At 37.5% G+C, this 12,124-nt stretch overlaps 1 protein-coding gene across 5 annotated transcripts in view; it reads right to left on the bottom strand.

The window, feature by feature from the left end:
- The window catches only part of LOC106554613 (inter-alpha-trypsin inhibitor heavy chain H4), a 34,941-nt gene extending 25,920 nt beyond the window's left edge, over positions 1-9,021 (bottom strand). For all 5 annotated transcript variants that reach the window (XM_087709163.1, XM_087709162.1, XM_087709160.1 and 2 more), the window contains exons 1-6: positions 8,940-9,021; positions 4,647-4,807; positions 3,720-3,824; positions 2,922-3,084; positions 2,720-2,830; positions 2,474-2,602 (exon numbers count right to left, since the gene is read on the bottom strand). In XM_087709163.1, coding sequence (XP_087565289.1) covers positions 2,474-2,602; positions 2,720-2,830; positions 2,922-3,084; positions 3,720-3,824; positions 4,647-4,807; positions 8,940-9,014 — 744 coding nt within the window. In that variant the 5' untranslated portion in view covers positions 9,015-9,021. The remainder of the gene's footprint in view (positions 1-2,473; positions 2,603-2,719; positions 2,831-2,921; positions 3,085-3,719; positions 3,825-4,646; positions 4,808-8,939) is intronic.
- Between the last annotated feature and the right edge of the window lie 3,103 nt (positions 9,022-12,124).

The following is a 12,124-nucleotide window of genomic DNA, read 5'->3' as shown; positions in this document are numbered from 1 at the left end:
ATGAAATTGTCGATAACACTGTATTTTGAAATTGTCAGTAACACTGTATTTTCATACACCCTGATTGTACAGAGCCATGGTGGTGCAGTGGTTAGAATGCAGTACTGAAGGCGAACTCACTGCTCAAGGCTGACTCATCCTTCCATCCTTCCAGGTCAGTAAAATGAAAACCAAGATTGTTGGGGGCAATATCCTGACTGAAAAGTCTTCTGTAGAACTTTGGAAATTATCAAAGTTTCTGTCATGTTTCAATCTATCTCATGTTAATATTTTTTCAAAGACCACTCAGTTTGGAGCACTTTTAAACCTCCATCTTTTCCATTCCTCAATCTATCCAAAAATGTTTTCCTTCTCAGCTTCTGATTTAAGACATAGTGATTATATGCTATAAGGAGGAGAAAGGAGAGCTCCTGTCATTGGGGGAAGAAAAATACTGATTTTCTGTCTGAAGCTTTCTCCTGGCAGTGTGGAGTAAGAAAAAGGAAAACTAAATCTAACTCCAGTACAACTTCAGCCAGCCCCAGTTGAGGGTCTAAGGATGAGATGAAGTACCTCATAGATACTGGAAAAATATTTTTGGGACCAGTTTGTGGAATAGGTACAGATGGCAAAATAGCCTAAGAAAAATACCGTATTTTTCAGAGTATAAGATGCACCGTTTTCCCTCAAAAAAGAGGGTGAAAATCTGGGTGCATCTTATATACTGAATACAGCATTTTTGGCCTCCCGAAACCTCATCCCCGTCACCAAAATGGCCATGAATAGCCTTTAGGAGACTTCCATAATGCTCCTGGGAGCTGGGGAGGGCAAAAATGAGTGAAAAACAGGCCATTTTTTGCTCATCCCCCCCCCAGGCCCCTTGAGCACCCTATAAGCTTCCTAAAGGCTATGCATGCCTCTTTTTTTGACAAAAAAGAGGCCCATTTTCACGAAAAATGGACCGGGTTTTGGTCGTTTTTTGGGGGGAGCAGACCCTAGGAGCACTCTATAAGCCACTTAAAGGCTATACAAGCCCTTTTTTTGAAAATTTTGCAAAATATGCACCATTTATGGGATATCTGAAGCGTGCAAAAACTTTTTAAAAAAATTTGTCTCTTCAAAATCTTGGTGTCATACTCCAATGCATCTTATACTGTACTCTGAATTTATGATAGAATTTGAGAGATCTGGGGAATAAATTGATATTCCCAAGGGTCTGAAGGCTTTTATTACATTTCCAGTAAGTTTTGAACAAACAAGATTAGTTTTTGTTTATATCCCTTGGGTTCACATTTCCGTACTCTGAATCATTGAATTGGAATCATTGACGGAACAGAGGGTGAGGCCTCTCTAAATGACCCTTTCTCAAAGCTAAGGGTTCAGTTATGTGTACCAAAAAACACAGTCAGGCAGCCACATAAAGTACCATCTTCCAGTCCAGAAGGAGACAGAAAAAACATGCTACATATTTCAGGGGGATAGTGAGTGCAATTGTCCTAATCATTTCATAAGAAAAGGGATTGGTGGATTCCCCTGGGTTTCCCTTTCTTTCCCATGAATGCTACTTCAGACGAAGTGGTGGGACAGAGATGGTATGTGTAGTAAAGGACATAGAACAGGTAGTCAAGCCAACTTATGGTCATTATGAAGATATGAAGGTAGTATGTAACTGTGACCTGTCATTTGGGTGATTTCTGGATAAGAGTTTAGCACAGTCATGAAAGAACATTAGATCCTTCTCAAAAGCAAACTTGTCAGCTAACGGATGATGAGGGAAAAGTCGGAAATGGGTGGATTAGTCAAAAACAAGAGAGTTCCACCCTCAAATAGCACCACAAGGGTGTTGGCAAATGGCTGTGGAATAAGCAAAGTGGCACCAGAACTTTGGCACAGACCCACCAAAGTAATAAAAGCTTCTCTGTCCTTTATTGGCAGAAGCAATTGAAAACTTGTGTTTGTGATGAAAGCAGCAACACACAACTGGAAGATTGTGGCTCTCTTTCACAGTTGAAATCAAGCTTCTGAGTAATATTAGCTCCAAAGAATGCTAGTACTTTTTTAAAAATGTGTATCTAACACTGTTTCAGAAGAGCATTGCATAGGTCCCTTTTCCAGGGTCTCCTGCAGCCCAGGTCAAAATGGCCACAGAGGTTAAACAGGCCTGCAATAACCTAAAATAACAAAAGTGGGATAGATCTCAATCCTCAATCTCATCAGCAAGTACATGTAGTAAGCTAGATCTTATCTATGCAAAGGTTCTGTCAGCAGAAGAGGGAAAACATTACTTTAAAACTTGAAAAGCTGAAAATGACTTGGCTGCCCTTGTTCAGAGCTGGGAATAAGATGAGGGCAATACCTTGAGGGCATGGCATGACTCTTCTCCTCCCATCCTATCCATTACTGTCAAACGTTTATGATACTGCAAGATTTCAGAATAGACCCTAAATAATGGCTATTGTTGGAATCACAGCTGTTTTTTAAAAAGTCACATTACCTGTATGTCACCTACGTCAACATTCCTTTTAACATCATAACGTATGATGAAATCTCCATCTAGAAGAGTCTGTTCAGATTCAGGGTTTTTCCTTTGTTGACTTAAGGTTGGTTTAAATAAAATATGAGCCTGAATATTAAAGACAAATAAAATAATAAATCAGTCAAACTAACAATACAACAGTGATTTCTTGTTAAGAGTTTTCTAAGGAGCTTTGCGAATTTTGGGTCAAATCCAGGCACATACCTTGGTTTCCTCCTGTGTCTTTACAAGAGCATCACTTATTTCATTGTTCAAGAAGCTGCCTTCTATTGCCAAGAAGGATATGCCTTGTGGCTCAAAGATGTGAGTATCAATCTAAGCATAAGCAAAAGCAAAAGATGTGATTCTACCTTCTAAAGATGACCTGGTCATGACAGATGGACAAAACTATTGATGGAGATTTTACCTGAAAGTCTTTCACCAGTTGTTTGGGCTTGACTTTGATGATCAGTTCATAATTCCCTAGCTTTCGATCAAGTAATTGCTCATAATTCAATTCAAAGTTAACTTTACCTGCTGCTGCAACATTAACTGAAACACTAAACTTTTCTAATTTTCTTCCAGTTGATCTATAAATGGGAAAAAAGTGTAATTTAGGTATTTTGTTCCTTCTAAGTGCTTGCAAACCTGCTGCTTGATCATTTTTGCTACGATTTCTGCAGATGCTCTGTAGGTTCCTAGGTCCCCCTCTTTAAAAGATCAAAAAACATGGTCTCTTCTTCAATCTTATGGCACTTTCCCTGTATTCCAGCAATTCTCAAAGATTACAGTCCATCGTTCTGAGATCATATCTGTCAATTTCTTTAACATCCAGAGACTAAATTCACTCACAGCAGCTAAATGTTCTGTCACCATTTTCTTACCAATTTTAATCACTATTTATCTTCTACCCTCCCTCTCTGCTCTTTCTCCCCTTAAAGCTTGTGACAGAACCTTTTTTTTTTTTTTTGCTATTTTTGGCATTCATGCTAAGCTTCAGATTATCAATAGGGTTCCTGAGCCATCTTTAAAAATTCATGGTTTATTACATTATTACGTGGATTTTCTTATATAACGCTTTAATGCTTAAACCTTCTGAGGAATGACAGTGGAATCTAATTATCTGCATGTGCCAAGAAACAGTGGATCATATGCACTGAGTGGGTCTGGTTAAGAAAAGACATCCGCTTAAAAATCAAAACTTGGGAAAACATCTTGTACTTACTTGACCAACCCAGCACTTTGACCTCGTGAAATGGCGGAATCATACTGAGCTTGAGCGGCCTTTTTCTCCCTGATTATTCCAGGGTATGTTTCTCCATCTATGGTCCTTCAAAATAAATGTTTCAAAGAATTCATAAAGGTCCAGAAAAAGAAAATGCAAACGCACGGATAGTAAGATATTTTATGAAGTGAAAGAAATACATTATTGGATTGAATATACTTTAAATTTCATTAGAAACAGGAACCTTTGAAGTGTTGTTAGGAAATATTCATCTGGGATGGGGGCTTGCATTGTCTTCCTTTATCAATGTAATTTCTCCCAATATGGTTTCTTATCCAATTCAATCAATTGTGGAAGTAGGATTGTACAAATTTCAATGCTGAATACACTTTAATCAATCAATGTTATTTTGCTTTGAATGAAAAGTTTCTTCCAGATGAGGTCTGTATTCAATGTTCTGAAAATATTTCCCAGTTCAAATCTGTCTTATCATTCCAGATGTTGAGCCATACTTTAGTGGATTTCCCACCTAAATTGCTCCCATAGACCAACTTAGTAAAAAGGTTTGTTTAAAAGATTTATGGGTCTCAGTGTATCTACCAGGAGATTTATTATGTAGTAGAATTTTTCTAATCTTACAAACATTGTAAACAAGAAATAAGGAGACATCCTGTGAACCATTGTTTTTCTTAACTTTGGGAACTTTAACATGTGTGGACTTCAACTCTCAGAATTCTCCAACCAGCAAGGAAGCTGGCTGGGGAATTCTGGGAGTGGACGTCCACACATATTAAAGTTGCAAGGCTGAATAAGATTGTTGTATATATTTACTCCTTTCTTTCTATGGTCCTCAGTGGGAGATTGACTGCCAACTCTTACTCAAATTCTGAAATGCTCCATCTTTTAAAATGCCTAAATGGTGCTTACATGCTGAAGTTTGTGATGAAGGCTTTCTTGGGTAGCTCCACATCAAAAAGAGCCTCCTTGGATTCATTTGCCCTGTTGACAATTCTGCTGGTGATGACTGTGTGGGCATATCGTGACATAACTTTGCAGTCAATGTGCAGGCTGTAGATTTCAATGGCATTCTAGGGGAAGAAGAGAGAAAGCCTCTATCAGTTTCTTTGCTGGAAATTGTTACTAACAATTGAACAAAGACTAAAAGTATTAGTAGCAAATACCACACAGAGTTACTTCTATAATAAGCAAAAATAAATCTATTTTTATATGATAATTTGCTGTAATAAAAATGCAAGATCATTCTTTTCAATTATTAGACTATTTTATATTGTTTGAATAAATTATATAAAACACCTATATGCTACAAAAACTCTTGTTATGACCTTTGCCTGTGTGAAGGTGAATTATAGGACACCAGTTTTTGAATCAAGCTTCCTCAAATTGGCTAACTGACAGAATGCGTCTAATGGAATGAAATTTGAGGAAGTTATGGCTGCTTCAGTGCTGCGAGGGAAGGAAATAAGGAAGGAAGCAAGGAAGGAAGGAAGGAAAGAAAGAAAGAAAGAAAGAAAGAAAGAAAGAGGAAGGAGAGGAGAGGGAGGAAAGAAGGAAGGAAGAGAGGAAGGGAGGGAGGGAGGGAAGAAGGAAGGAAGGAACGAAGGAAAGAAGGAAAAATATCCCAATCAAGCATGGGTGTCTAGTGTTATATAAAATATATAACTTAATATAGAACTTTGGCTATAATATTGAATTATAAAAGTGGGCAAACATTTAAAAATGACTATGTCTGTGGCATACAAGGAGAACTAGTATAAAATGTTTTACAGATGGCACTTACCACCCGCAAGACTAGCAAAATATCACCAATGGTATCCCCAAAGTGTTGGAAGTGTGAAAAAGCACATGGAACATATTATCACACATGATGGACATGGGAGGTGGCAAAAAAATATTTAAAAAAGTTTAAAACTGTTATGGAGTACTGGAAACTATCACATGAAAACAAATTGATTGGAAACCAGAGACATTCCTATTAGGTATAATGATGACTAAATATAAAAAAAAGACCTTATATTTAATCTTGCATATTATTACGGCAGTTAGGATTGCATTTGTGCAGAGATGGAAGAATAAGACAACACCAAATGAAAATGAAATAATAAGAAAGATTCTAGACTGTGCTGAGATGGACAAGTTAACTAAAGAAATCCAAGAAAAGGAAGAGATAGACTATTATTTAGTATGGGGAAAATGGTACAGATGGTTGGAGGAAAGAAACAAAGAGTAACGATAATAACGTAAGAAAGATAAAAGTTACAAACCAAGGAAAAATGCTACACAAGTAGAAGGACAAAGATAGCCAAAATATAGGTAGAAAGTAAAAGATAATGAAATAAGAGGGTAAAAATGGTGAAATTCAATGGAAGTGTATTAGGAGGGAAAATAGTGTATATAAAAATGTACCGATTCAAAACTGCTATAAGAAGGAGCATGAAGTTCCGGTGTGTTGTATAAATTTAGTTCATGTCTTTGTTATTGTGTCGATGTGCTTAAAATATATTTTTTAAAACTTTTTTTTAAATTTTTGCTGGAAAAATGCTATTGTAAGACTTTGATTTGGTTTGCTGTGTGCAACTTACCAACTTCCCAATTTTGATATGTTCAGAAGTACAGAATTTTTTTTCTGGCACATATGGAAAAAAATTCCATAAATATCTGCATCTATCCACCCACCCACCCTGCAAAATGGGTTGCTGTGTCAGGATATCCTAAATCAGCCATAAGAGACATCTTTATCTTATTCAGCTGGGACTGAAATTTCAGTTGCTAAGTGATGCAGTCGTTAAAGGAGCCATCACATGACCAGATACAATTTTACAACCATTTTTACCATAGTCATTAAGTAAATCTGGTTTCCCCTTTTGACTTTGGGTGTTGAAAAGTAGCTGGGAAAGTCACAAATTATAATCATGTGGCCATGGGATGATGCAATAGCTATAATATTAAATATGGGTTATAAGTCACTTTATACATTTATAAACTATAAATGAATGGTTGTAAGTCCCCTGTACAGGACTACCTCTACAAAGTCTGAATTGAGTCTCTTTTACAAAGTTAAAAAAAATTAATGAGTTCATTTCCCTTTTCCTTCCCATGTATTAACAACTTTAAAAAAAAATAAAGATTGATTTAACAATTGATATTTCTTTACAAGAAGTAATTGGCTTAAAGACACAGCCTTGCTTATAGACTCTCAGATCCAGTACATGCTGAATGGGTGTGAACCTCTGCCTAGGATCCTGGAGTACTGATATCGGTTCCACCACAAAAGCGCGTAGGACAAAATCGCGCTCGACAAAAGCGCGCTGTGACGTCATCACAGCGCGACGAAAAAGTTCGAAAAATGTAAAAATAAAGCGAAAACCTTACCCTAAGCCCCCCAAACCTAACCCTAAACCTAACTCTTAACCTAACCCTAAACCTAACCCTAAACCTAACCGTTAAAGTAACGAAAAACCTAACGCTAACCCTTAACCTAACCCTAACGCTAACGCTAACGCTCTAAAGCTAACCCTAACCCTAACCCTTAACCTAACCATAACCATAACCCTAAACCTAACCCTTACCTTTATGTGAATCGGCTTGCTTTAATTTAATTTTTATTAATTTTTATTTGAATTTTTCGATCTTTTTCGTCGCGCTGTGATGACGTCAAAGGCGCGATTTTGTCGATCGCGCTTTTGCCGTCCGCGCTTTTGACAGGTCACGCTGATATCAGCAGGGATGTGCACAAAGAAGGGATTTTTTTTTTAAGTTAAGGATGCAACTATCTGATTGAAGTTCTGGTCTTTGAATATGCATCAATATCACAAATGGGCTTTCAATCATGTTGAAATGTTTTGACTTTTTTGAGCCTTCCCCTGTGGATACCTACTAGTTGACCTGCTTAAAGACCTTTCCCCATAATCTGAAATATATACCTTTAGATATAAGTAGAGGTCAAGTAGGATTCTATTCAGAAATTCATTTCAGGGTGGGATAGTAGAGCAAAAATAAAATTGTCAATAACACTGTATTTTCTAAGTATAACAAGTGATCATACATGGTGGCGCAGTCGTTAGAATGGTTACTACAGGCTAACTCACTGCTCACTCCAGGAGTTCGATTCTGAATGGCTAAAGGTTAACTTGTCCTTTCGTTCTTCTGAGGTCGATAAAAGAAGGTCCGAGATTGTTGGGGGCAGTATGCTGACTCTGTAGACCACTTAGAGTGGAATGTAAAGCACTATGAAACAGTATATGTCTAAGTGCTAATAAAATTTTAAAATGCAGGGGGAAAGTCTTCTGTAAAACTTTGAAAACTATCAAAGTTTCTGTCATGTTTCAATCTATCTCATGTTAATATTTTTAAAAATCCACTCAGTTTGAAGCACTTTTCAACCTCCATCTTTTCCATTCCTCAATCTATCAGAAAGTGTTTGTCTTTTCCAGCTTTTGATTTAAGACATAGTGATTATATACTACAAGCAGGAGAAAGGAGAGCTCCTGTCACTGGGGATGAAAAATTGAGGGGAAATTTTCCACCCATGGAGCCTGGGCTAATCTTAAGCTCTGAAGAGCTGCCACCCGTCAAGAAAAGAGATCTGCTTTATTAAAGTCTTGCATTACTTTAGAGGAACATGTAATAAATCAAGTTCTGAAGTCTGCTAGTTATCGAGAATGGATCCAAACTAAGGGTGAGTCCAAACTGCTAGGATCCCAGCAAAATACCCTTATCCATTTTGGCAACAGATAAAGCTCAAACCCACAGAACTCTCATTCCACAAACTGAAGAGATGGGAGTTTAACTCCCACTGTCTGACAAGCTGATCTAGAATCATTTTGGTCTCTGAGTTCAATCCCCCATTTGGTGGCAGAATCCAAATTCAAGTACTTCTTTTGAGCACCTCAAATGAGGTGCTGCCACTTCTTTGACAGACAAATTCCCCTGTTAATCTGCTCTTATTACCCTTCAGTTACATCTTTATACTAATAATACACATATTCAAATACAGTCATACATGCCCTTTCTAAACAACATGTTCAGTTACAGTATAACTTGTCTTCCCTTGGTCTAAGCCTAGTTCTTCTCTGCTATTTTTTTTCTCATTTTCAACCTGTGAAATTAATTGAATGGTTAAAAATTCAGGCAAATAAATATGAATACCTGTATTTTTTTTCATATTTCAATGAACACTTAAGCATCAATGAAAACAAGTACCTGATGGATAACAGCATCTGTTAATAGAATTTGTGAAGACAAAGCCAGCCAGAGAGTGAACAGTTGCTTTTCCATTTTGGAAATGACAGAACCATAGAAGAGCATGTATTTATTGGACAAAGTTAATGAACAACTACTATTTGGTAAAATTTAAGAAACCAGTACGCCTACTATTTACACAGAGATGCAAGGTACAATTAACCTCTTCTTACATAATATAGTTTCTTCAAAGTCTTGCTAAATATTCAATTATTGCTGCCTGGTTTAACTTTTATTGATTAGTTCTTATGTACATTTCCTGTGATTAATGCTACCCTTCAATCAACTGGACATTGATCTTGTAACTCCACAAGTCAAAGGTAGGGGTGAACCTTTATTATCTTAAAATATGTTTTCATAAATATTTCAGAAAGAGAGTAGTAACCTTTGAGAAATATTGGGAACTGTAGCACTTTTCCATATAAAATCTATCAAACATGGCTGGTTTTTATGAGAAGATGTTTTGATTGTCAACTATTTGCATTGGGTAGATATAGATTACACTGGTGATGTTACTATAATTTACACATTGTCTGGATTAAATTTTAGGATAGGTGATGTTATTGTAAGTTACTCATTGACTGGGTTAAATCTTAAGATAGGCGATGTTACTGTAACTTACTCATTGTCTGGGTTAAATCTTAGGATAGGTGATGTTATTGTAACTTACTCATTGTCTGGGTTAAATCTTAGGATAGGCGATGTTACTATAAATTATGCATTGTCTGGGTTAAATCTTAGGGTAGGCAATGTTACTGTAACTTACTCATTGTCTGTGTTAAATCCTAGGATTTTGAAGTAACCACTGCAAAATTCAGATTGTAAGTCCATATTTTCTATAAACTCGATATTTGACACTCTGATTCTTTTATCCTTGTTGCTGGACATGAGGAAATATTTTCTCATTGATAAAAACCAATCAATGATTCAAATGGTTAATTCTGCTATTATCGATCGTTACTTCTTTTTTTCATTTTAAATCATGACTGAAGTTAATTTGCTACCATGCTGGCAAGAAATGATCACTGCTCTGATAATAGAGTTAGAAGGAACCTTAGAAGTCTTCTAGTCCAACCTCCTGCTCAAGCAGGAAACCTTATACCAGTGATGGCTAACCTTTTTCTCCTTGCGTGCTGAAATTGTGTGTGTGTTCGCCCACACCCACAATGCAATGCGCAACTTCCTTGCGCATGCACATGCAAACACACACACCCCGGCACGGTCTACTCGGTCTCCTGCACCATGGTCGGGAGGGAGTTTTCTCTCTCCCCAGGCTCTGGAGGCTTTCTTTAACTCTCCAGGAAGGCAAAAACACCCTACCCTGGGCTCCGAAGGCTCTCCAGAGGCTGGAAACAGAGCCATTTCTGGACTTTTAGAACTTCTGAAAGGTCCATTTTTTGTCCTCCCCATGCCCTGGAGGCTTGAAGAAAGCCTCCGGGAGGGCAAAAACGGCCTCCCTGGGCTCTGGAGGCCCTCCCTGAAGCCTCCTGCCACCAAAATTGGAGCCCAAGGGGGCAGTGCCCCCCCCCATGCAAGGGTGTGTGACTCCATGCAATTCTTCATCTGCAGCCAGACCTGCTAAGTGAGTCAGTAATCATGTCTGCTTTTTTCAGAACTGGGATTTCATTCAATATGTAAATAAAAATTAATAAACATTACCATGTTGAGTCTAAAAAGAAAAGGTATAAAAGTTGGAGAATGTATTCTCTCTCCCCACCCTCCTTCTCTCCCCACTCTTCTTTTATATGCCCCACATATTCATTCCTAGCCAGGCAAGGTACGTCTACGCTCTTCATCCAAAACAATTATATTATGATTCTGTTATTCTTTTTAAGTGAGACTTGCTACAGCTGCTTCTCTACTTAATTACTTGGTATTCTTTTAAAATACTGCCTATGTTTACAAGAATGAATCCTCTACCAAGGACTATTAGTGAGTGGAACTCTCCAATATAAATTAAAATAAGGAATTAACAAATGAACAAACAGCAGGAGAGCCTTCGTCATTTTGGGGAAGTGAGTCAATGATAGGGGGGGGCGGAATAAAATACTGTATAATCGGCAAATTCCGGTTGGGTTATCAGATTTTTTTTTAAAGCCTTTCCCTTCTGTAAATAACAGAACTTCTGAAAGTCACTAGTGTGTAGGAGAGGTTGGATTAATAAACATCTAGGATATGGAGAAACTGGAAAGTGTTTGGAAATGAGAAGCTCTAATGTTTACATGTTGGGTTGACTCCAGCAATGTCCTTCTGGCACAAGATTAGTCCGGAAATATATTTTGTCAATAGAAGAGAATATCTGTAGTGTAAAGTTGGACTGTGGAGTCCTTGGTGCTCTCTGAGCTTGGCTGTTTGCTTGCAGACATTTCATTACCCTACTAGGTAACATCATCGGTGCTAATGAGTGTAGGGTAGTGTAGGTAAATTATATACAGTAGCTTGACCTGCCTGTCTTGCTGGAGAGTTCCAAGGTCTGGAGATTTCATGGTTATGGAAACAGGTTGGTGAAGGCAAAAACAGAACAGATTCAGCTCAGGGGAAAAAGAATTTAAAGCCAGAACCAATTGGGACAATCATTTTACTTTTTAGGTTTTTGTTCAGCAGCATTATTGTTTTCTGTTTCATTTTCATATTTGTGTCATATTAAAAACATTCTATAAATATTGCAATACTGCCCCTTGATCTTCTTCATGTATGCCTAGTAAAGTATATTATTTTATTTTATTAACCACATTTATATGCCGCCCAATCCCGAAGGACTCTGGGTGGCTTACAAAAATAAAGAGAAACAAAAACACATAACGAAACACATAACAAAAAAAAATGGTTTAAAACAGCAACACCTGATACAATCATTCTAATCGGGGCTGGACCTCAACAATGAGGTCAACAGCCCCAGGCCTGCTGGAACAGCCAAGTTTTTACAGCTTTCCTGAAGGGTATATTCCTCAGCATAGTTTACAGACCTCAAGTTTGATTTTGTGAATGGATGGCTCTCTCCAGTTAAATACAGTGGTTAAAAATATTGGACGTGTAACAGAAGAAAACCAGTTCTGGTCCTTTTTCAGGCATAGCTGGTGACTTTGAAGTAATCATTCTTTCTAAGCCCTAGACTGGAAAGTTGAAAAAAACATCTCAGACTGGAC

Source organism: Thamnophis sirtalis, unplaced genomic scaffold, assembly GCF_051295495.1.
Source record: "Thamnophis sirtalis isolate CommonGarterSnake01/CBP01778 unplaced genomic scaffold, rThaSir2_p1.2 scaffold_3, whole genome shotgun sequence".
In the NCBI taxonomy this organism is placed as follows: Eukaryota; Metazoa; Chordata; class Lepidosauria; order Squamata; family Natricidae; genus Thamnophis; species Thamnophis sirtalis.
The sequence above is the reverse complement of the archived record's forward strand: the minus strand, read 5'-3'. Positions and strand labels throughout refer to the sequence as shown.